Raw genomic sequence first — 26,853 nt, forward strand, 5'->3', positions numbered from 1 at the left:
CTCAGTGGGACCTTAAAAGCAGCAGATATTTTTCTGTACCCTTCCCCAGATTTGTGCCTCGAGACAATCCTGTCTCAGAGGTCTACAGACAATTCCTTGGACTTCATGCTTGGTTTGTGCTCTGACATGCACTGTCAAGTGTGGGACCTCATATAGACAGGTGTATGCCTTTCAAAATCATGTCCAAACAACTGAATTTACCACATGTAGACTCCAATTAAGCCGTAGGAACATCTCAAGGATGATCAGTGGAAACAGGATGCAACTGAGCTCAATTTTGAGCTTCATGGCAAAGGCTGTGAATACTTATGTACATGTGATTTCTTAGGTTTTTTTTTATTAAATTTGCAAAAATCTCAAAAAAACATTTTACATGTTGTCATTATGGGGTATTGTGTGTAGAATTTTCAAGACAAAAATGAATTTATTCCATTTTGGAATAAGGCTGTAACATAACAAAATGTGGAAAAAGTGAAGCGCTGTGAATACTTTCCAGATGCACTGAATAACTCACACTATGTGTTGCACCCCAGTAAAGCTGAATGAGGTGCTTGAAAAATTTTATTCAAGACTGTATAATCACACTGCTATATGTATGAAATCTCATGTATTTCCACAGCAAAATATATATGTATGGCTAATGTCCATTAATGTATATATACAGTATTAAATAGATTGGAAAAAATATAAGTTCATTAATATGCTGTAAATATGTTTGCTATGTACTTATGGCACTTAATCGCCATGGCATTATACTATCCTGCTACCCCCCCCCACCCCTCCAGTAAAGAACTATTGAACTCCTCCAGCAGCCTAGACTAGTCAGGTCTGCGGGGAGGCCTGGAGACAGGGCCTCTCCCATTGGACTAATAGTGGGGAGCCCTGCTCGGATGAGAGTGGAGCCTAGCGCAAAGTCACTGGAGATTGGGAGCAGCGCGTGGGTCCGGTGGAAACAGAGCCAGCACGCGCTGACGGTTGAGGGGAGGTTATGAAAGGAGCCCTACTCCCGACAGTTGGGAAAATCTTGCGCGAGCTGTATTTGAAGGAGAGTATAATTTACCTCAGAATTCCAGGTCCAAATCTAGTTATTTTTGTGCCAGATAGACAAAGGCTTATACCTCATTTACTTATATTCCCGGGTCTGACCTGGGATTCGGAACAAGGTTCTAAACCAGGACCGATCCCCTTCAGACTGCAGTGCCAACCCGGGTTATTCCACACTGGGCACGGGTGCAGTGGAACTGGTCTGCTGTTGCTTGGAAATGATGTCATCTTCAAGCACCGGAAAATCCATAACTCTCCATCCTTTGTACGGGACTCAGGTCGGATGACACGTGTTACCCATTTACACTGCAGGGGTACACGGGTCGTTGCTGTGTTAAACCCTGCAAACCACCCGGGTTGGATTGTTGGGTCACTGGACGCTGGTATCCAAGACTGGCCCCTTTTACACCTAGCAACAACTCTGCAATAACCCGGGTTTTAGCTGTGGTATAAAAGGTGTATAAGAATGAGCTGGCAGGAGAACGGTAGTCAGGATAAAAGGATCTGCATATAAAGCTGGATACACACTAACAGATATATTGGCCAATCAATTGATCGGCCAATATATCTGGTGCCCATCTGCCAGTGTGCAGCAGCGATATGTCTGTGAACGTCATTCACAGACATATCGTGTCAGCTGTGCTACACAGCCAACTGATATACAGTATCTGCAGATATATCTGTCCATCGACAAGTGTGTACGGGCGATCAGCCGACCATCCGAACACATGCAGCGGCAGCCGTGTGGGGGGGAGGAGGACCCGCCCCCAAGTAACGGGAGCCGCAGCTGCCTGGAAGATGCTGGTGTATATGAATGACCATCATCTACAGATATATATCTGCAGATCACTCGATGAGAGAGAGAGAAGAGAGAAGAGAGAAGAGAGAAGAGAGAAGAGAGAAGAGAGAAGAGAGAAGAGAGAGAGAGAGAGAGAGAGAGAGAGAGAGAGAGAGAATCACTGCTGCAGTGGAATAAGAGGACTCATTAGGAACACCTCATGAGCTATTCTGCTACCAATTTTACCAGGCTCTACAATTGAGCTTGTTAAGGAGAAACAAAAGACAGGAGACATAAAACTTGTTACACATTTAATACCAGCTTTGATCCATTCCCCAGTACTGCTGGAATTTTAGAGACAGTAACTTCAACAATCAACCCAGGCACCGGTTTGCAAACATTGTGCAGAATTAGACAATCACTTGCATGCAGTGATAACTTCTAAGGTTTATCAGCAACTGGGATAGTAAACCTTTGTTGGGTTAACTGAAAGTATAGAGTCATTGTCCTTCTGTTATTGTCTTAATTATGCTATTGTATTACTGTTTGCTTATATGCATTTAACTCATTCCTCAACAGTCTGACGAAGAACTGTGTCTGATCCTGCGGGTCTGAAATCCAGTTTAATAAAATTACTTTAGGACCTGCAGTAAATGTAATTTACTATCATAAATGTGTGAACTGTATTGTACCTTGAATTGATGAATTGCACTTTTTGTGAAAAATTGCCTTTTTGTTTTAACTGTTAGCCTGGATTAAATTGACACTGTTGTTATAAGTGATTGGTGAACATTCTTGCCCTTATCTACCTCTCAACCTCTCCAAAGCATTTAAAAAAACCAAGGGCTAAATGTAAGAGGGCGAATTTGTAAAAAAATGCGAGTTTAGAGCTAAACTCACGTGTTTTACTCACTAACAAATGTAATAGGGTGCGACTATAGTAAAACTCACATTTTTCAGGATTTACTATAACTCGCAAAAAAGCATCTCGCATCCTGATGTTTTCCCATTCCTTAGAACTCGGGCAATGTAATACAGTGCGAGTGCATCACTCGCACATATTACTGCCTGAGAAATCTCAAAAACAATAGACCAGCTCCAGGATAGCGAGTTTATCCTGAGCAGGTCAGAGTAACACAGAAACATGAGATACGTGCATGTTTCTGTGTGTACATATAAAAAAAATGGTGTGCACCCCAGAATCATAACCAGCACCGGGCTCTGTAGAGCCTGTGCTGGTTCTAAAAATACAGCAAACAATGCGTGGGGCTCCCCTGTATTTTAAATACCAGCACAGGGCTTTTCTGAGCAGGTCTTGGTTGTGGAAATACAGGGGACAAAACGAGTAGGGGTCCCCTGTATTTTCCATAACCAACACTGGACTCTTTCAAGGGGGGAGTAATGCCACAGGCAGGGGAATCCTTTCACCAGGTCCCCCGGCCAAAGCATTACCCCTGACCGCTAGTCAGCCTTGGTCGGGGATCCCTGGGGACCCCCAATAAAGGGGTCCCCCTCTCCAGGGCACCCCAGACCGGGGCTGATAGCCCGGGGCTATCCCAGGCACCCCTGGATCTGTGGGTGCCAGGTTGATAGTGTATATGTGGTGTAAAAAATAGAAGTGAAAATATTGTCTTTTACAATAGAACTACAGGTCCGAGCAAGCCTCCCCCACATGCTGGCACTTGGAGGACCACAAGCACCAACATGCAGGGCATTACGGGCCCGCTGGTACCCGTAGTTCTACTGCAAAAGAAATAGAAGAAAAAACGACACACATACATGCACACTCACTACCGCACATACTCACCTAGTATCCCTGTAGCCATTCATGTCCACTTCTTCATTTAGAAATCGAAGGATACCTGAAAAAAAAAAATCCATACTCACCGTCCTAATCGTTGATCATGTCCTCTTTGTTCCATGTAGGCATCCAGGGGGTTACAAATAACAAAACGAAAAAATCCAGATCCATTACAGACAGGAGGAAGGGTATGATACCCTTCCTCCGTGCAAATGACTGGTACCCACGTCTGCCCAGTCTTTGCAGGAGCCGCCAGCCAGTCAGTGGGCGCCTCCGTAGGAGCTGCCCGCTGATTGGCTGTGTGCGGTCATATTGTCTCCCCCATATTCGATGGTGGGAAATCTCCATTGAAGTCTATGGTGGGTACCACTACATTTTTAGCCTTTGATGGTAACCACAAGGTTAATTGAGGTGAACCTTGCGGTTACATCATTCTATTTTTTACACCACATTTACACTATCAACCCGGCACCCACCGCTCCAGGGATGCCGGGGATAGCCCCGGTCTATCAGCCCAGACCTGGGGTGCCCTGGAGAGGGGGACCCCTTTATTGGGGAGGTCCTCACCCCCCAAGGGATCCCTGGCCTGGGCTGACTAGCAGTCAGGGGTAATGCTTTGAAAGGGTTCCCCTGGCTGTGGCATTACTCCCCCGCTAGAAAGAGTCCAGTGCTGGTCATGGAAAATACAGGGGAACTCTACTTCTTTTGTCCCCTGTATCTCCACAAACAGGAACGGCTCAGAAAAGCCCTGTGCTGGTACTTAAAATACAGGGGACTCCTACACATTTTGGGCCTGATTCAGACCCGCTCGCGAGCGCTGAGCGCTCGCAAGCGGGTCGATGGTGGCCCAGTGCTCATGACAGAGCCAGTTGATACTACGGGATGTATTGAATGGCACTCGTGGGGTCAGTCCCTCTCCTACTAGGTGTACTCCTGATACTCCTAGTAGTGCGCCATGCCTAACTGCAAGTGCAAACCGAAGAACCCAAGCATGACCTGCATACCCAACGAAGTCTAAGACTCTGGTGAGTGGACCACTGTTAGTTGTGGCCACAGTCCAATATCATTACAAATCTTGAGGCATATCTTCTTCTCCAGGCTACAAATTAGCAACCTAACCTGAGCAAGCTAACTTCAAAAAAGGACAATTCTTAGAACTGTGGTCCTCACTGCTATCTCGTTCCTTTTCAGATGTGAGCCCCAAATTGTTGTCCCATGTCCTGGCTGCGTTCTAAAGGTGCCCATCCACTAGTAGATCAATATGACAGCGGCTGTGCGAAATTATGCTAATGCCGCAGGAGGAGTCTAGTGCAAAAAAGTCGCCTACTGCCGGCATCTCAGATCCGTGGGCTGTGTCTGAAGACACAGCATCAGATCCACATCGCGACCATCGCCCATCTGAGTGAGCTTAATCAGGATAGCCAGGGAGCCTAGTCAGGATGGCCGCCTCATCTCCGCACCCGAGGCCAATAAATCTGTGCTGGAAGACGCAGTCATTAACATCGGCACTCCCAAAAGATGAAGGCAAAATGTCACAGTTTTGGGAAACGGTCCCCAGCTCCTCCCTGGAACGCCTGCAGCCTGTCAATCAGGCGGTGGTGTCCAGGGCACTGCGACTGACGTCACAGGACAAGATCTGCACATGCGCAATGTAGCTTCTGTGCATGTGCAGATCTCAAGCCATCGGAGATGTGAACATCAGAGTTCCGTACATCCCTGAATTAGGCCCACAGCAGTGGCGTCCCTCCCCGCGGTGACACCCGGTGCGGGGAGGGAAGCCATGCATGCGGCGGCGCTGAAAAGGGGACGTGGCCTCGCAGACAGGGGGCATGGCCTCACTGAAGGGGGTAGCCTCGCGGCCCGAACCCCAGCCCATGGTTATCACTGGGGTGGTGGGGGGTGCCGGAGGTGCAGAGTGCCGGCTCCCTCACTGTGACAGGAGCCGAGTGCTGCACTTAATGCTACAGTGCAGCACCCGGCTCCTGTAACTAAGGGGGAGTCTGCACCTTGGTGTCACCCCTCGGTGGGTGACACCCGGCGGCAACCTGTCCCCCCCCCCCTTGTGACACCACAGGCCCACAGTGCCCTCTGTCAAGACAGACGAGGCAATAGGTGCACTTGCCATCTCATCGGCATTGTTATTGTTTGGCTGTGATGGGCTTATGAGCACTAAGTACTGAATAACTCCAAAATATTGAGAAGCACAATCTCCAGATGCCTCCATGTCTCATATGAGTTGTATGGAGACTCTGGGTTATTTAACACTAACAGCAGTACTAACCTGGCACACAGGTTATCACTGTGCAATATAAGGGTGGCACTGGGCATATCTGTGTACAAAGTGCAGTCAGCAAATGGTGAATCTCTGCAGGGTATGGAGGACATTTGGGGACCGCTTGTGCAATACAGTATGTGACTGATAATGGGACTTTACCCTCTCTAAGTGGTGTAAAATTGGCTTAATCTCTTTGCAATAGAATACTTGCAAAGGTATTATCTGTACCATGTGACAGGCAATGAGGGTGGGTCTTCAATATATGACTTGCATTTGGAGGAAATTGCTATCTGTGCAAAATACTGCAATCGGCATATAATTATTAGAATACTTTTCTATCGCAAGTGATTTTGACAGACCGCAGGAACCCTACTGCAGGCAAAGCATAAACATGCATTAAGAGTTAAATATGCTACGTTCCAAAAGCAAATCCCATCAACTCTATGGGCAAATATACTCTAGAAGAACAAGTTACTATTGTGTGGCAAGACACACTTCCAGTCCTTCTCAGCTGTGGATTTATTATTTGTTCGTATTAAGAACCCGGATCCAAAATATTCAACAAATATTTGCTTAGACTTTGCTCATGAAAGCAATTCAATCCAAAAGAAAAGTCTTTAAGACATTTTCAAATACAGATCCTCACTCTCATTCTATATCACACACTGGATATTTTATCCTATTCTTTCAACTTCAGTACATACTGTATTTGGTTTTTCACTCAAGGGTTTACACTGCAGGCTAGGCACAAATCAGGACGTTGTGTGCTGAATATTTTACTTGCTTTCTATCACTTTTTTGGTCCTTTCCACCTGCTCCTTAACAGGGCTCAAAAAGTTGTGTCATCAAGGCATGTGCCCTTTTTCCCCAATAAATTGCCACCACTTGAGTAAGCTCTTATTTCTGGAACTTTAGGTCCACATGTCTGTAAGATTACTTATCTAATCCATTTAAACATGTCTTGATTGGAAAGAGCATTGTCTACCCAGGGTCCTGCTGGAATAAAACAAAAAAGTTTAGTAATCTCTACGATGGATAAACAGGAATCATTCCAGTGAATGCAGTTTCTTCTCTTTATCATCCAACAGCTGTGATTAAAAAGATGGTAAAACAATAATCTGGTGATATGAAAAGTAGATACCACCTTTGTTTCTTTTAACCAATTTATCCTCGTAGATACAGTATTTAGAAAGGGTTCCTTTCATCATAGTACACCCCTTCTGGCAGAAGTAATTGCCACCAGGAACATTATCTTCAACATCATCAATCTTAGCGAGACTTCTTGTATTGGCTCACATGAGGCATGCGTCAGAGCATTAAGCACTAGACTGGGGTCCCATTACTTAAAAAAACAAATTAAGCCAATTTAGCTTCCTAGAAAACACTGCGGATACCTGTACTTTGAGTGCGGATAAGGCAATGCCTTATGGAGTCCATTCTGTAAAAATTCAAGATTATTAGGAATAGTAACTTTAGTTGGATGCATTTTAGACTGACACCATGCAATAAATGTCTTCCAACTCTGTAATACACTATAGAAGAGTTCCTCTTGCTTGCATGCAAGAGCGCTGATTATGGATTCTGATACTCCTTTATCACTGAATTTCCATGCCATTACACTCTGTTGCGGAACAATGAATGAACAACTGGACCCTGGAGCAGGAGGTAGAGGTCATGATTCCTCCTGGAGCATCTCCTTAGCCACTGGAAACCGTGGATGGCCACTGTGGCCAGAATGGAAGAATTACTATCACTACTACTCTCTAGTTTCAAAACTCTCTTAGCAGACAAGAGATGAGATGAAAGGTAAGACATAGGCTAGTTGAAACCCCTGTGGAAATTAACAACGTCCACTCCTGTCCCCAAAAAGAGTTGAGATAACAAAATTTGCACTTTGCTATGATTGAAGAATCCTGAATCTATCAGCAACTGGAAGACTTTCCAATGTAGAAACCATTTTCCTGGAACAACTTGCATCTAGATTAGGCAATCGGCCACTAGACCTCTTATTGTCTGCGACATGGAAGGCTGAAAGTGACTTTACGTTTCAAGGTATTAATTTGGCTACGTCTAACATTATTGCTCTTCTTCTGGTTCCACCCTGATGATTTATGAAGGTCACCACTGTTGTCTGTAACTACTCGAAGAAGCTTCCCCAGTAACTGCTGTTGAAACTATAAAACTACATTCTATACTGCTCAAATTTCCTGTTTATTTATGTGCAGTTTATTTTTTGACCCCCAACACAAAAAAAATTGTATTTTGTGAGTGAACCAGTTGTCTTTGTCATATTCGCAAAACATCCATGTTTCTCCAAGAAGGTAAGCACATGTATTGTCTTAGCGTTTACAGCATGTCCTACCCCTTCTGTCATCGGTATGCGGATGAAGGTTGCCAGTATATCACCCCCTTACTCTACCACTAACTTCAACAGTACTTTTGTAAAGGTCCTTGGGGACGTTGCCATGATCTAGAACCTGAGAAACGTCCTGTGCAGAACTGCTACTGGAACATGAAAGTAAGAATCCTGAATCTCTAAGGATACCAGAAAATCTCCTTTACTGATGGCCTGGAGGATAGAATTCACTGATTCCATTCAAAACGTTCTGACATATTTGTTGAGTCTCCACAGGTCCATAATTGAGCAAAAAGCTCCAGAGGTTTTCTGTACAAGATTTAGTGTGGAATAAAAGTTATCCTTCTGATCCAAAGGAACTTGAGCTATCGCTCTTGCACATGCATGTGCACTGTACCGGTCTTCTGTTTAGGCATGTTGTTTGTAAAGGTTCCACAAATACCTCTTCTCCTAGAGACAGCAGACTGATGTTCCTGGAGAGCAAGCCTGTACTGTACTTGGCTTCCAGCTTTAGATGGTGAGTCTCTGGGACTGTTGAGGATGTAAGTCCCTGCTCTATAAAAAAAAAACCCTACTACTTATACATAATGACCTGATTCAGAGGGCACACAGGGCCAGATTCAGACCCGGTCGCAAGTGCCGAGTGCTCGCAACCGGGTCGATGGTGGCCCAGAGCGCATGCGCACGACGGAGCCGGCTCAGTCGTGGGCATGTGCGAGACCCGGATAGCGACGGGGCGTGCTGTCGATGTTGAGTGACAGCACGCCCCCTTTGGTGGGCGGGTCTGGGGGGGTGGCTGCCCAGACGGAGGCGTTCCCATTGGGGCGGTCCCACTGACATCACAAGTGATGTCAGTGGGAGAGCTTTCGGCTCTGTTTGAGTCGAAAGCTCTCTGGGGCTTGTGGCCACGAGACCCTGCCACAAGGGTCTCATCGCAAGCCCGATGGGCACGATGGTCTTGACCATCGCGACCATCATCATGGCAACTCGCTTTAGCTGTGGGTGGCAACCCACAGCTATGCGAGCGGCCAGGAGGCCATTCTACAAAAAAAAAAAACCCCGCCCTGATGCAGAGCGAGCACTCTGTCAGACCGACCGAGTCTGAATCAGGCCCACAATTCTGAATGTAGTTGGATTTCGTTATTACTAGCAAACTGCGCATGTGTCTCTATAAATGAAAGTATAGGTTGCTTTTCATTTACGGCTGAATAGGCTTTACAGGGTGGCAGCGATGCGGTCGTACAGATGAAACATCCCGTGGGCATGTAGACTGAGTTGCTGGCTATTTGGAGGTAAACATATAAAACGACACGTCCAATTTTGGTCGGATTTCCTGCAACAAGGATGGAGCTGGTGCAAATGTGGCAACAGCGATGGCAGTAGCTCTGACAAACGTAGGGCTGGGGGTGGTGCTGCCAACTCACAGGCTTATGCATGGATTTACGCTAGCTGAAAGCAGCCAGAATTGTGAGCACTTCACAAGCAACTCAGAATCTGGCCCAAGTGTCACATTATATGCCATCTGGGGGGTAGGTTTCTAGCTGTCTGTCTTTACCTAGCCTCGAAGGGAATTTACCCATTGCAAGAGCTGCCGTGGAATATTAAAGGAAAATAGATAGCAGTGGTTTATTCCAATGCACACCTGCAGCATATATAATACACATTCTTAAAATACCTGCACATATTGACAAGCGTATGGAACCATATAACCAAACTATTAATAAAAATCAATGCTGCCCTTTGGTAGACACAGAGGATGATTCAGCTTGGGATGGAATGGCAAAGCTGCACCCAAGCAGCTTTATAATTCCGTCCTTGTAAATAAGGTAATACAGCATCACGCCTGCATGCATTACTTATCCGAGCTGTGATGTACAATGCAGCATTGGACAATCTGCGGGAACACCGGCCGGCTAAGTGACCCATGGGGGTCACCAAGCCATCCACCGCAGATGAGATCCTGCCTTTCACCCCCCCCATGGCGGTTTTGAGAAACGGAGGCCGTCACCGCCCCCTCCCCGCCCTCAAACGGACAGTCTGCGTGCAGGATCGCAGACCCGTTGTGCACATGCGCAGAGCGGGTCAGGCGCCAGCGCAGATTCCCGACCATCAGGAATGTGCGTTCAGCAGTGCATTAGCTTGCACTGCTGAATCAGGCCCACAGTCCCTACACAGGAGAATATGGAATAAAGCACACCTTCAGTGAGACAATAGCAAATAATAAGGGTGGAACACTGCTTAGTTAAACCATGATCTAGGCTAGCCAGTTAAAGGTTATACTCAAATTCAGGTCATTACTAACAAGTATGCTCAGAGGTGGTCACAGTATACTGTAAAAAGCCTCTCCCACAACAAGTGTGTCTATATAAGGAAGTGATGTTGAGCATTGTGCTCATATTAATATCCTATCATCGCTCACACATTTCTAAGGGAAGCAGTTAATTAACCTCCTCACGTGTTGCTGGCGGGCGAAATACCAGCACCGGTGTTGGAATTCCAACTCGCGGCCTGAACACCGGCGCCGGAAACTCGACATCAGATGAGATGCTGACACCAGAATGTCGACAGCCGGCATCCTGAACGTAAGTATTGCGGGCCAGGTTAGCCGCGGTGGTGGGGTGGGGGGGGTTATCTTTAGGCACCACCAGGGGTGGTTAGGTATAGGCACTAAGGGGGGAGGGTTAGGTTTAGGCACTAACGAGGAGGGTTCTGAGTATCGGGATGCCGCTGACGGCCAGTATCCCAACTGCCGGTCTCCCATACCCAACTCATTTCTAAAGACAAGGATTTATATCTGAGAAATACATGAAGGCTTCAGCTTTAAGGTGTGTGTCTATGCAGGAAATATACTGTACATGGGTCATCTGAGCTTTTAACTAGCAATAACCATAGTTTATTTTACAGCTTTACAACACAGACAGGAGGTTTATTGTTAAATGAAGCACTTCCTGGTACAAGGTGTTCAGTGTAAAGTCAGCTAGGTGACATGGGCAAAAGTACTTTTTTTTAATGTCTTTAAGACTGAGGTGGATAAATATTTTAGGTTTCTGTGGCAGCCATAAGAAATATGGTTTGTGTAAAGTTAGAGGGAAATTTACTAAATATCAGCTGATCGAAGAGCAGATGTCCCACAGGGGATGTAGCCAGAATCCCGGCAGTAACCATCCTAACAGTCACAATCACGCCAGTAGAATCCCAACGGTCAAAATACCAATGAATCTTGGAGGTGAGTCTTAAGTTATGGTTAGGCTGCCAAAGGGGACGATTAGGGTTAGGCTGCAGGACAGGTGGGTTAGGGTAAGGCTGTGGGAGAGGACAGGTATGGTTAGGCTGCCAAAGGGGACGATTAGGGTTAGGCTGCAGGACAGGTGGGTTAGGGTAAGGCTGTGGGAAAGGACAGTTATGGTTAGGCTGCCGAAGGGGACAATTAGGGTTAGGCTGCCAAATGGGGTAATTAGGGTTAGGCTATTGTGATTGTCGGGATGGTCTCCGCCGGGATATCGAACCCATCCCACAGACAGTGAAGAAATTTAAGCTGAAAGGAGATCATATGATATATAGTGATAGTAAAATAGAATGTGTAAATATGTCATGTTTAAGCTTGTATGCAAAGGTGAATTTTATGCAAAGGTACCCTAAAGTCTGGACACAACAACTCTGTATGCAGTGAGAGCTCTCCACGTAAAACACAATCAGATTCTGTTGGACAAGCATCAGATTATTTATAATGTTTTTCCAGGTTCTGTGATCCAATCGACTGAGCACAGGGACTGTGACATGTTAACCTGTAAGTCAAGCAGTGCCAGATAAAGTTCCACATGGGCCTGGAGCTGAAATATATGAAGGGCCTATTGTGTGCCACTGGAGGGGGGGGGGGGGGGGTGTGATTGGCACCATAGAGATGTGAGTAGTGAAGTGTGACAAGTGCTGTGGGGGTGTGGTCTGCCCAGGGAACATATTATTAATAGTGTAACGTGTGCTTTATGAACAAAGGGAAGCGCACCCCATGTTAATGTGACCATAATCTGACAAAAAAAAAATTACACTTAGGGGCAGATGTACTAAACTCTGGAAAGTGATAAATTGGAAAGTGATCAACTACCAACCAATCTACTCCTGTCATTTTTCAAACACCTGTAACATGACAGTTAGGATCGGAGTGACTTTATCACTTTCCAGAGCTTAGTACATCTCCCCCTTACTGATGATGTAAATGTGAAACCCTGTTACTAAAGAGTATAGAGGTCACTTAAAATGTTTAATCTTTCTATATAAAAATGAGACCTTACCCTATTAATAGCTATACTGAGAAGAAATCAGATCTAGACACCATAATGAGAACTAAAAAAAAAGTTAGCAAGTGCCACAATTAATATATAAATACCTATGGCCCTTTCCAAAGGGGTCTCCCAGAGACGCCCTCAGCCTCCCACTTCTCAAGTGAAGCGGGAAGTCCAGACGGTCAATGACGCCATTTGTGCTAAATCGACATGCATGCGCGTCGGGAGACTGGACAGACCTAGCCTGGGAGGACCCGGCCGTGGGAACAAGGTAAGTATGGGGGGCTGAGAGGCAGTAGAAGGGGTGGGTATATATATATATTATATATTAGGCAGCAACTGATGTTGGAAGCAGAAGAAATGGGTAAGCGTAAGGCTCTGAGCGACTTTGACAAAGGCCAAATTGTGACGGCTAGCCGACTGATGCTGGTGGTGGTCGGCAAAAGGATGTGTGTTGTGGAAGACACAATAGCTAATAGTAGAATATACATGTACAGTGGCAAATGAGATGTATACAACAAATTTTATTCAAGTATTAATTTAAACACTGCTGGATAATAGCAGGAATAGTATACTATAGTAGGTATGGCTGGAGGTGGAAATATTAATTTCAGCTGATTCCTCAATAACTGGGTTTGATAGCCCTAATATCTAGCTTATGTCAGAGGGATTCCAGCCAGGGCGTCAGATTTGTGAATACAATGAATAGGCAACAGTAACGTAGGTTGAGGTGAGTGAAGGTAAGCAGACAGGAACAGGTAAGTGTGGGGAATGGGAAGGGGGGTGCTGACAGTAACGGCAGATCGGGATTTGATGCTGTAGAGATGAGGGTCCTATGGATTGTTGGTACCGTAAGAGTCACTGCTGTTCGGCAGTTCAGGTTCTGGGTGTGGGCTGTTGTGTGCAGCGCTGTCTCAGCAGTGAAGGCTTTATTAAAGCTGTGCTCGGGCAGTGTGAGGCGGTACCTGTTGGTGGGTGAAGTCTGCATCCAGTGCAGACCGAACGTGTGCTTCTCCCCTGCTCCACAGTAACAGCGGTGCACACCGGGTGGGCAGACGGACCTTTTACAGCACATAGAATCACGCAGAATGGAGGAGGCACCACACATGACACTACGCAGAGCAGGGGAGGGCGGGCTAGTGGAGCCTTCCACTCACTGTGCTGCGAGTTGGCTGTATGGCCAGTGATTGAACTGCGGACGGTCTGGAGATGGGGCGGGGACGGATGGGCCTCGGTCGGACGGCAGGCTGCTGTAACAGGAAATATTTTTTCCTATCTAATGCTTGCCATACACGCTACAATTATAGGGGCGATCCACCCAATATCCGCGGATCGCCCCTATAATTGTAGCATGTGTGCGGGCGACCGAGTGTTAAATATCGCTCAGTCGGGCATGCCGGATTGTCCAGAATGCCCGTCCAATGCGATATTTATGAGTTTAAATATCGGCCGCATCGGGCAGTGTATGCCCAGCCGCGGCCGACGGACATTTCCTAAGGAACAGGGAAATGTCTCCTGACCCGGGGGGCGAGACATCTCACAGTGTATGCCGCGGACATCTGCAGGCTGCCAGATAAATGTCTGACGGTCTGACAGGCATATATGGACGTGCATGCCCAGCTTTACGCAGATCCTGTGGGCCTATTTTGATGGGGAGGCCTGGAGCTGGAGCTCCACCCGCCCCATTGTTAATCTGGCCCTGATGTCAAGGCAATTTGCTTGGTGATTTATTTGACTGTCCTCACCAAATACAGCTCCATTTCAGTTTTAAAATGTCTATTTCAATTAAAAATATCTATTTGTCAGAGACAGTAGGGATCAATGATGCCTATAGCCTCAGCAATCTGTCACCTACACCAAAAATGCTTTAATAGCGTACTCATGTATATTTTCAAAGTGTAATTAGATTCTAAGCATAATTTTGGCATAACACACCGGCATTATTAGTTATATCTACAGCTGACATTTAGGGCCGTATTCAATTAGACGCGAAAAGGCGTTTTCGCCGAAAAAGTTTTGCCGATGATGTAATTTCGCCAGGCGGAAAAGTATCGCCGTACTCAATTCCAAATACTTTTCGCATACGCAAAAACGCAATGCAATGTAATAGGCGAAAAAGACTTGCCTTATGAATAGGTGGTGAAATAGAGCGCAGAATTGCGGTTTTTGGGTGCAAACGTCGTGAAACCACTCAGCACCCTTGGGACAGCCCCCCAAAGCATAACTGTGACAAAAAAATCCTAAAAAAAATGAAGAACACCCCAAAAAATTAGTTTGAAAAAGGAGCAATAAAAAAGTCGGGGTACAAACTTAAAAAATAGCAAAATAAGCTTTTGGGGAGTCTTCAAGTATGGGGTAGGTGTTAGTGCAGGTGCTTGCTGAAGGTGCGTATTTGAGACTTCACTTTTGCGATTTTTAACCATGCTTGCACCCATTTTCATGTACCCCAAATTTGCTGGGACTAGTTGTTTTCCCCTCAAAAAACGGCTAAATGCTATTCTTCACCACTTGAGCAAAGATGCTAATTAGCAACTAATGAGAACATTTAAGTACCCCAAATACCTTCAGCAGGGCTATTCGGGGGCATCTACATTTATCCCCAATGTTAGTGTATCTTTTGGGGGGTGTCAGGCTGATTTTCCCAAACCTGGCAGCACTTTTTTCGCCTGTTTGCGTTTCAGCATGTCCCGTTTTCGCGTCCTTTGGAATTGAATAGGGCAAAAATCAGGGACGCGCACAAAAGGTTTTCGCCTCCTAAACACGTGAAGGCGGCGAAAAGTAGATTCCGCTGATGGTGGCGAAATTATCGCGGCTAATTGAATATGGCTCTTAATGTGAATTGACTCGTCCTTTCTCCTTGTTATCTATAGGGATCCACTATTTCAACATTGCTGTAATCTATTGCATCCTAAATCTGGGTACACACTAGACGACATTTTAAACAAATTTGACGATAACGTCCAATCGTTATGACAAACTCTTTAAATTGTTCAGTGTGTATGCACTGTGGGCCTGATTCAGAGCCGAACGCTCTGACCAGAGCGCTCGCTCTGAATCAGGGCCCTCCTCCCTAAAAATGGAGCGGCCTCTTGGACGCTCGCATAGCTGTGGGTATTTTTCAACAATGCTCCAGGCATCATGTACTGTATCTGAATATGAAAAAAGTCTGACACATTATTGTAGTAATTGTTAACTACTATCTGTTCAATCTACTCTGTTTGCAGGCACAATCTTTATTTCAATTCCTAGCCAAATGGTACTGTGTGCTGCCATGTTTGTTCAATCCTTTCAAACAAAGTGGGATGTCATTGAGGCTAGACTGGTGGGATGTGATTACTATTTATCTCACATGCTTGGAATGATTACATAAAGGTTATTCTATAGTCTGCAGGCCGGTTGGACTGCTTAGTGTACACTCTCTAAAATGTATATTTTCAAACTGTAATTAGATTTTAAGCATAATTTCGGCATTAAACCGAAGGAAAACAGAAGAACGTTTGATCGGCCATCTCTGCGTCAGAAGGACAACATACCATTGGGAGCTAACTGACTTTTAACCATGGTCACCTGCTGTCTGCATAACCTGGACACTCCATTCGAACTCTCTGCTTGGACACTCCAAGGAGCTACCACTGGAATCGGTATGTTTAGCCGCCGGATCAAATACCAACAGCGGCAGCCCGATGGGTCGGAATCCCGACTGCAGCAGGTAAGTACTTTAACCGTCCCCTCCCTTAGTGGTGCCCAACCCTAACCTCCCCCCATTAGTGCCTAAACCTAACCCCTCCCTAGCCCTCCGGGGGGTGCCTAACCCTAACCCCCCCTTTCCCTACCCTAACCCTCCTGGGGGGGTGCCTAACCCTAAGTTCCCCCGAGGTCCCTAAAGGTAACCCTCCCCCCCCCGCAGCTGCACGCTAAGACACCGGCTTACATTCGTTAGGTAAGCCGGGTGTCAGGATTTAGTAGTGTGGCTAATAATAGGCGTCAGGATTTCGACGCCTATCTTTAGTCCCATGTCCGGAAGCGGGTGTCAGGATAGCGTCCGCCGGTATCCCGACCACATCCCGTTACTACTATTCGTGCAGCTAGTTCGCATGACTTCTTGCTTTTCTAAACTTTAGACTGCATCATTTCTGAACCAATGTAATTTTGTATTTATTGCTGACTGAATCACCGTTGCTTTTTAGCCTAGTCTCACATCCTCTCACTTGTAACGTTGTTTATTTTAGTATTTAATTTCTGCACCCATAAAATCTCCACATTTATTCCTCGTAATTATAAACTATTGTAATTGTCGCTTAGAATGCAGTCACTGGAATCCCGACACCTGTCAGTATCCCGGTGCTGGCATCCCAAAGTAGCGGGGTTTGGGGGAGGGTTAGCTTTAGGCACTAGAGAAGGGGAGGTTAGGTTCAGGCATGGGGAAGGAGGGTTAGGGCAGGGAGAAGGCTAGGGTACCTACCAACATGTGTTGGTATCCTAACCCTGTCGGGATGTCGGCGTCGAGTTTTTGACAGCCGGGATCCCAAGCGCCGGCATCCTGTACCCATCCCTCTCTACCCTCCTCTGTTTAACCTCCACCTTTCTACTTCCCTCCCCCACCTTACTCCATTTTCATTTCCCTCTGATGCCACTTCTCCCATGGTTCTCTCCACTGGGGGCCTCACATCCTCTCACACACCCCGCATGGGGGTCGCCATGGTGTCGGGATCTTTCTATCCTCGTTACACCTAACAACTCATACCCTCAAAACCGTCCCTATCATTCTCTGCAATCGAGGTTCATGCTATCTGCCTCTTCCAACCTGTCCACCTTCGAGTAGCAGTCATCTATCGCCCCCTGGTCCTTCCTCCAAATTCCTTGACAACTTTGCTTGCTGGTTCCCCCAATACCTCTCTTCAGACCTTCCCTCCCTCATCTTAGGTTACTTAAATATCCCTATAGACGTCCCCACAAAATCCTCTGCCTCTAAACTCCTTATCCTCACCTCATTTGTTCTCTCCCATTGGATCTCCTCACCCCACCAAGTGGACACTCACTTGATCTGGTCTTCACTCACTGTTGGAATATTTCTGATTACACCATTTCCCCATTCCCTCTCTCTGACCATCACCTTCTCTCTTTTAACTTATCCCTCATTCCTTCTCCATCCATATCCCAAGGCTACAGACACTCAGAGTAACATTGAGGCTGTCTACACCATATCCTTATCCTCCCAACTGTAATCACTTCTCTCCTCCTTTGTTTCTATTTCTCCTGCCCTGACCAAGCCGTTTCCCGATATAATGGTCCCTTATTTCTGCTCTCGACTGTTTCCAGATGGTCACTACTCATCCTCGCAGATCCATGCTTCAACCCTATCACAAATGCGCCAGATACCTACAAAAGTATTCACAAACCGCCAAGCAACAGTGGAGAAAATTGTGCCCCAAAGCACACTTCCTCTATTTCAAATTTATGTTCTCATCCTATAGTGCTACCCTCTCTAAACAGCTGTATTTCAAGAATCTTATCTCCTTCCAGTCCTCCAAACAGTTGTCTCTTCGCCACTATCAACTCCCTCCTCTGCCCCTCTACTCACTCATCCTCTCCACTCCACTGAAACTGCAATGACCTCCTTGCTGCCAAATGTAAGGGCCACTACTCTCTGCTCGTTCTCCTCGACCTCTCTGCTGCTTTTAACACTGTGGACCACCCTCTCCTCTGGCAAATCCTTCACTCTCTCGGTCTGCGTGATACTGCCCTCTCCTTACTGTCCTCCTACCTCTTTGACCAATCTATTTCAGTCTCTTATCATGACTTCTCCTTTCCCACGTCCACTAACGGTAGGTGTCCTCCAAGGTTCTGCTCTTGGACCTCGCCTTTTCTCCCTCTATACAACCTCTTTATTTAAGCTCATCAGTTTTTTTGGCCTCCGGTATCATATCTATGCTGATGACACAGATCTACCTCTCCTCCCCTGACCTCTCCCCCTTTCTCGTATCTCCAATTGTCTCTCTGCTATTTCTTCCTAGATGTCTCAGCGCTTTCACTTAACATGTCTAAGATTGGACTGATCATCTTCCCACCCTCCCATATAGCCTTACCTCCTAAGATGTAATAATCTATTGACAGCACAACCATCTCCTCTATCCGCCAAGTGCGCTGTCTTGGAGTTATCTATGACTCCTCCCTCACCTTCAAGCCACACATTCAATACCTCTCGCAGTTATGACGTTTCCATCTCAGGAATATCCCCGGGATCAGACCCTTTCACACCCTGGAGGCAACTAAGACCCTCATTCACTCACTGGTCATCTCCAGATTGGACTACTGTAACCTCCTCCTCTCTGGCCTCTTTTCCTCTCCAAACATACTACATCTTCCTCCCCTCTCCTACAAGCCCTACACTGGCTCCCCTTCCGATCCTAATTCAAGCTTCTCACACTCACTTACAAAGCACTCACCCTATCCTCTCCTACTTACACCTCTGACCTTATCTCCTTCACACTCCCACCCACTTCACTCCACAAATGATTGTCGCCTTTCCTCCCAACTGATTACTTCCTCCCACTCAACCACCAAGATTTTGCCTAAACTAATCCCTACCTCTGGAACTCTCTCCCTCTCAATATCAGAATATCCACCTCTCTACAAAACTTCAATCAGGCTCTCAAGATCCACTTTATCAAAGCCATCCAGCTCTCACTGTAACCCACTGCTCCTTGCTCCCTGCATACTGTCTTCCCCATCCATGTCACCCCTGTATGTCTGTCCCTACCCTTTCGAATGTAAGCTCTCACAAGCAGGACCCTCTACCTTCATGTGCTTTTCCTTCCCTTATACAATTATCTATTCCATACTCCCTACAATGGCACCTAAACCTTGTTTTCTGCCACCCTGCTGCTTATTTGAGTAATGTGTCCGCTGTTGCAGCAATGTTGATAAACCATGTTCTTGTCCTGCAATGTTTTGTACTATAAGTCACTGTTTTCTATGTACTTTGTTAAGCTGCTGAACTCTTGTGGCACCATATCATTAAAGGATACCCATAATAATAAAAAGTTTATTTTAGAAATGTTATGTTTTGAAAATCATAAGCCAATCATTATTTTTAATTGACTCCTCTTTGTATAGAAATACTCCTTAAAAATGTTAAGAGTAAAAAAAAAAAAAAATTAGAACCACTGCACAAAATAAAGTAAGGTGCAAGTACCTGGTCTTCGGTACTGGAGTGTGCAGAGTGTTGTCATTTTAACCCTGCGCCTGTCAAATTCACAATAGGATGTCAATGCGAGCACGCACCAATATAGATGGAACTAGGGAAGATTGAGGGTAACCAAGGGAGTAAGAAATCCTAATTTATACTTTATAAAACATTGAACATGAAGCAGTAATTAGCACTTCAAACAATCATTCGTCTTTGATTACATATTAACTGTAGATAAAATGTGAACAAAGATCCACCTATAAAAAGTCATTTTACAGCAAGCAACAGTCATAAACGATTTGTTGCCAAGCAGGTTGAGAAGATTTCTCCACCCCTCCAGCCAGTGACCATACCTGAAGCATACATCCTCTTGCAGGTTTGTTAACCTGCAATCTCTTAGGAGTTGGCTGCAAATGACCTATGTTGTCTGAAAAGGATCCCAGTGAAACGAGTGACTACATTGTGCATAGAAATCTGGATCGGCAGCATTGCTAAGAAGGGTTCCTCCCACTCCCCATCTCTATTTGCAAAGTAATTACAGTATTTACCAGACATGGTCTAATATTCGGAACAGTCACAACAAAAAAGGGAATAGAAAACACCTTGGACGACCCAGAATTGCACTTCTTGGGATATTGGAGAAAGTAAGGAGAGTGCTGGAGTACTTGATTGTATAGTGTCCATTTGTGTGGTTGTGTAAGCACTGTGCATGTGTGGTTTGGCATGTTTTATCTGTGAAAGTTAGTTTCCGTTGACTGTATTTCAGCTGTGTCCCATATTAATGCATTGCGTAAAGTGCCAGTGGTCACACTTGTTGTACCCTTCCCCAAAATGGAGGATAATTTTGAGACCACCATTGCAAATTGTGCTTTGCAACATTTCTGGCTTGTGGAGTACAACTTAAAACTTGTATGTATTGTGTAAGGAGTTAGGTGTGATTTCTTTTTTTATTTTTGTGACATTACTTTTGTAATGAGATTGTTAACAGTAGATTGTGACAACCCACTTTTGTTTTCGAATTAAGTGACAGGCCACTCTCTGTGGATGGAACAGGGAGACAGGCCACTCTCTCTGGGTGGAAAACAGGGAGACAGAGCCCTCTTTCTGGGTGAACTCCCTCTTTGTCTGGAATGTAGTTAGGGTAGCAGTGAACGTCAATTCTCTGTGTGTAATAGGTGGCAGAGCCCTCTGCGTGTGTGTAATGGGGGTGACAGACCCCACTGTGTGTGTAATGGGGGTGGCAGACCCCACTGTGTGTGTAATGGGGGTGGCAGACCACTCTCTAGGTTTGTATTGTATTGGGGTGACAGAAACCCTTCTGTGTGTAATGGGGGTAACAGACCAATCTGACAGACCCCTCTCTAGGTGAGTATATGCGGGTGACTGAACCCTGCCTGGGAGAGTATATGCGGGTGACAGAAAGTGACTGACCCCTTTGGGTCTGTGTAATGAGGTGACAGGATACCAGTTATCCTCTCTGTGTGTGTATGATAGGATGAAAGAATACCAGTGTCCCCTCTGTGTGTGTATAATCGGATGACAGGATGCCACTTACCCCTTCTGTGTATATAATGGAGTGACAGGTTACCAGTGACCCCCTCTGTGTATGTAATAAAATGACATGATACCAGTGACCCCCTCTGTGTGTATAATGGGGTGACAGGATACCAGTGACCCCTCTGTGTGTGTATAATGGGGTGACAGGATACCAGTGACCCCCTCTGTGTGTATAATGGTGTGAAAGGATACCAGTGACCCCCCCTGTGTGTGTATAATGGGGTGACAGGATACCAGTGACCCCTCTGTGTGTGTATAATGGGGTGACAGGACACCAGTGACCCCCTCTGTGTGTGTATAATAAGGTGACAGGACACTAGTGACCCCCTCTGTGTGTATAATAAGGTGACAGGATGCCAGTGACCCCCTCTGTGTGTATAATGGGGTGACAGGATACCAGTGACCCCTCTGTGTGTGTATAACGGGGTGACAGGATACCAGTGACCCCCTCTGTGTGTGTATAACAAGGTGACAGGATCCCAGTGACCCCCTCTGTGTGTATAATGGGGTGACGGGACACCAGTGACCCCCTCTGTGTGTGTATAATAAGGTGACAGGACACTAGTGACCCCCTCTGTGTGTATAATAAGGTGACAGGATGCCAGTGACCCCCTCTGTGTGTATAATGGGGTGACAGGATACCAGTGACCCCTCTGTGTGTGTATAACGGGGTGACAGGACACCAGTGACCCCCTCTGTGTGTGTATAACAAGGTGACAGGATCCCAGTGACCCCCTCTGTGTGTATAATGGGGTGACGGGACACCAGTGACCCCCTCTGTGTGTGTGTATAATAAGGTGATAGGATACCAGTGACCCATCTGTGTGTATAATTGGGTGACAGGATACCAGTGACCCCTCTGTGTGTATAATAAGGTGACAGGACACCAGTGACCCCCTCTGTGTGTGTATAACAAGGTGACAGTGACCCCCTCTGTGTGTATAATAAGGTGACAGGATACCAGTGACCCCCTCTGTGTGTATAATTGGGTGACAGGATACCAGTGACCCCCTCTCTCTGTGTGTGTATAACGGGGTGACAGGATACCAGTGACCCCCTCTGTGTGTATAATGAGGTGACAGGATACCAGTGACCCCTCTGTGTGTATAATGGGGTGACAGGATACCAGTGACCCCCTCTGTGTGTGTATAATGAGGTGACAGGATACCAGTGACCCCTCTGTGTGTATAATGGGGTGACAGGATACCAGTGACCCCTCTGTGTGTGTATAATGGGGTGACAGGACACCAGTGACCCCCTCTCTCTGTGTCTGACATTACAGGTCGGTGTGATCGCTGTGACAACCCCTGACATGTCGCAAATGGACCTGAGCTCCGAGAGGCCATCTCTGGGCGACCTGAAGAGCCGGGGTCCTGCACACGAATCCTCCTCCTTCACCGACCGGGAAGCGGCCAGGAAGAAACGGGGATACGTCGGAGACGCTAACTTTAATGAAGAGGAAGAACCGCTGTTGCTGGCATCATCCATGGACACCTCCTCCTTTCCCGACGCAGACCCCCCGCCGCATCCCTCCTCCTCTCCGCCTCCTCCCTCCTCCCCGCCGCAGTGCTGCCCCTCAGCGACCGGCCGCTCCATCGCACGCTGCTGTCATGGAGGAGCCAAGATGGCGGCCCTGGCCTACAACCTGGGCAAGCGGGAGATCAACCAGCACTTTAGCGTGAGGAACGCCAAGCTGCTGGCCCTGGGAGCCGTCCTGCTGCTGTCCGCCTGCCACGCCGTGTCCTGGGGATACTCCGGCGGTGAGTCTCGCTCTCACAGCTCCAGTGCACTGTCGCGACATCTCCTCTGCTGCCCCTGGTCATGTCGTGACAGGTGTCACCTCCTGCTTCCCTGTCCCTTTGTGATATCGTGTGATACGACGTGTCCCCAAACCCCCCCCAGCCCTCTGTCATACACTGTGCACTATGTGACAGCAGTCAGTGGTTGTCTGTGTGCAATAGGTTACTGTGCTAAATATCAGCATTAATTGCAAATATAACACTGTACTATATAATAATAATAATAATATTAATGGTCTGAGGGCCTGATTCAGCACGGAACGCAGTTGCTAACACGCACGCAATCGGACGATTGTTGCATACAATTTCTGAGTAAGGTTAGAGCTTGTGGAAGTGCGCGTGAGGCTGCGATGGTACTCCATTGTACCGATGGTTTCGCAGTCTTGCTAAATATTACAGATGTGTGTAGGGTAAAGTGGGCGTCCTTATGTAGTGCAGCGGTGGCATAGCGATCGCAATGAATTAGTATACTATCGCATTTGAATTGCACGCGTAATCGCTATTGCATTCGCAGTTGCGTTCCGTAGTGAATCAGGCCCTGAGAGCAAAGTACCCAGGACTAGTGCACACAGCACTTGTGTATAATAATAATAATGGAAAGTAGACTTCTTCCCCATAAGTCTGACCCTTGCACTAGGCAATGCAATTTTACTACTTTGTTTGTACATGACATCATACATGGTACAATAAACTGCATATCATGTACAGTTACATAGCAATCCTACTGCAGAGTATTCAGTCTGGTGCAAGTATAAACAGATTAATTTTACCCCCACCTTGACTGAAAATAGATTGAAGTTAGATTTCATATTGTGAAGCTTTGGAGAGCTGGTGCTGTCCCTATCTGGTTGGGAGATTGTTATTAAACAATTGTCTGAGGCTGCAGCTGCTGCTTGTGGTATAATGTAATAGACGGATCCTTCTGTTGGTTAAATGTCAGTAATTGTGAGTAGATGCTTATTAATCACTTGGATACTCAGAGGTGTATTGGAGCATTCAGTTCCTTGAAGCATTTAGAAGCAGGTGTAAAATAACATTGCTCAGAAAATGATGTACAGTATGTTCCAATTTGCTATAAACTTTCCAATCTATTCCTAAATTTTTCATAGTTAAAATGATTATAATGGAAGAAGAGTAAAGTAGTGAATTTAATACCACAATTGCCAATGGGTTTACAGTTGTCACCTCAAACACCTATACCTTTTGTGCCATACGTGGGGAAGACGACTGGTGCAACTTAGATGCTTTGCCATGGGTAGCGATTCCTGTGCTTGCATACTTTTTCCTTGCATCTTAAGCTAGGTACACACTAGACGATGTGCAGTCGATGAGATGGTCATCCCGATTTCCCTAGAACCCCAGAACAAACTATTTAGTGTGTACATACTGCAGTCTTTCAAACGATTGAACAATATATCTTGCGTCGTTTGGTCGTTAAGATATAACATAACATATCGCCTGGTCGTCCAGTAGGGTGTACAGTACACACTAGACTTGTCGAACAAAATTGTTAACGATATCGGCATATCTGAGGATGTAATGAAAGGTGCACGGGAGCGAGCAATAGTGCATACATGCCAGACGATGTGGACAATTTGTTGTTGGATTTGCCTCAAAATGACAAATCGTCCAATATATTGTCTATTGTGTACCCAGCATAAGTCGTATACGAAGTCACTTATAGTGTACTAGGTACTTAGGATTAGTGTTTTAGTCGCAAAGGAATTAGTATAAAGTCACAGATTAAGTATAGCGATGCATGGCGCGGGTCTCTCATATTGGACCTCTGTCTTTTGCCCAGATTGCATACTTTTTTCCTGAATTTTATGTTGGCATTCGGTAATAGGGCCTGATTAATATGTTGAAGCAATGCCGATATTTACGCAGATTGAGCGATTGTTAGCCATTGCGCATGCATGTTAGTTGCATTGCGCACGTGCAGCGATTGAATTGCGATTGCGCTGACAGGTTTCAGTCGCAATGTGAGTGGCAGGTAGTAAGCGTTTGGGGGAGGTAAGGGGGGTGGCTAGAGAAACGCAGGCGCGCTGGACCGTTTAAACACTTTTGAGGGAATGCATAAATTAGCCACTGCGTCCTTGCTCGCAGCAGGAGAGGACTCTTCGTGTCTGGATACCCGCTGTGTCTGCGGCACCTTAGACTTAATCAGAAGGCTGATGGCCGCCTGATCTGCTTTCGATGTTTCCGGTTATATGTGTGTGAGCGGCGGATGTGAGATGTTTTCAGTGGGTGTCTGTAAGCACTGGACAGCGAGTAAGTCATTAGCTTTAGAGGATAGTCTGCAAAAATATCAGTGAAGGAAAAGTGTGGTCCTTCCACCAACTTTCATGTATATTGAAAACAAGGCCACTTTCTCAGTACACAGAGGACCTCATTCAGAGCCGCTCGCTCTGAATAAGGGCGGCCGCTTCTCTGTAAAGCTCTGGCCGCTCGCTAAGCTGTGGGTGACCACCCACAGCTTTAGCGAGCGGCCAGGTTGATGGTCGTGATGGTCAAGACCGTTGCGACCATCGGGGCTTGCGACGAGACCCTTGTGGTAGAGTCTTGTCTGCCGCAAGCCCCAGTGAGCTTTCGGCTGTAATAGAGCCAGAAGCTCACCACTGACATCACGAGTGATGTCAGTGGGGCCGCCCCCAAACGGCAGGTGTTCCTTCGGGAACGCCTCCGTTTGGCCAGCCACCCCCTACCCCGCCTACAAAACGGTGCGAGCTGTCGATCGACAGCCGCCCCTTTTGTAGTGAGCCCTGGAGCGAGATAATTTCTCTCTCGCTCCGGGGATTGCGCACACGCGAGTGGGTCTGAATGAGGCCCAGATTGTTTTGTGCACATTACTGTCATTTTTTAAATGTCTTCTTTATAACCCGAGCCATGAACTGTACAGAGTTAGATATTACTGGCTACCAATTACATGTACTGTACATCATAATTGCAAATCTTGAAAATATTAGGTGCCTTTGGCATCTTAAACTTTATCTCTCTTATCGGTTGATACGTTTTCACGTCTTTTCTCTAAAGCTGGGTACACACTAGACGACATTTTAAACGAATTTGCCAATAACCACCATTTGTTACACCACATTCTTTAAGTCGTCCAGTGTGTACGCACTATGTCATTGACGATGCGCTCTCCCGCGCGTCATCAGTGACCTTGTTCGTCGGATCTAGCAGTAGGTCCGACGGGCATTATCGGCAGCGGGGGCCATGCTGCCGTAGTCGTCCTGTCACTGCCGACATCGGCAAGTGTGTATGCACTTGCCGATGCGGCATCCAGTTGGGTCCTGTCGCTAGCGAGGTCGGTACACACTAGACATCATTACCCAGCATATCATATTAAAATTGGTGGATATTGAATGAATCAACACAGGTCTCCTATGGTAAAAGTAGTCAACAATTTGAACACATTCTTTTTGGATTATTGGAACAATTATTACAGGTTTTATGTGCATAAGATACATAAGCACACCCCTAATCTGCATAGGTGTGTACTTTAGTCTTAATATAGGTACAAGTATCTGTTTTTAGAATTAGGGTACACACCCACTTACAATAGTACTGCTACTACCTCCCAGGCTTATGCATGTAGCAAACAGTGGGCCTGATTCAGACCTGCTCGCAAGCGCTATGCGCTCGCAAGCGGGGCGATGGCCCAGTGCGCAGGCGCACGACGGAGCCTGCTCCGTGGTGCGCATGCGCGAGACCCGGATAGCGACGGGCAATCCGTCGCTCCGGGTCTCGTACCAAAGGGGGCGTGCTGTC

General features: G+C 46.4%; 1 protein-coding gene across 1 annotated transcript in view; it reads left to right on the forward strand.

Annotated features, from left to right (window-relative positions):
• Positions 1-20,219: 20,219 nt before the first annotated feature.
• The window catches only part of CASD1 (CAS1 domain sialic acid O acetyltransferase 1), a 76,139-nt gene continuing 69,505 nt past the window's right edge, over positions 20,220-26,853 (forward strand). Inside the window, exons 1-2 of the mRNA XM_088459615.1 lie at positions 20,220-20,367; positions 22,563-23,040. Of these exons, the coding sequence (XP_088315741.1) occupies positions 22,593-23,040 (448 nt within the window). The 5' untranslated portion in view covers positions 20,220-20,367; positions 22,563-22,592. The remainder of the gene's footprint in view (positions 20,368-22,562; positions 23,041-26,853) is intronic.

This window comes from Taudactylus pleione, unplaced genomic scaffold (assembly GCF_031769625.1).
Source record: "Taudactylus pleione unplaced genomic scaffold, aTauple2 ptg000916l, whole genome shotgun sequence".
NCBI lineage: Eukaryota > Metazoa > Chordata > Amphibia > Anura > Myobatrachidae > Taudactylus > Taudactylus pleione.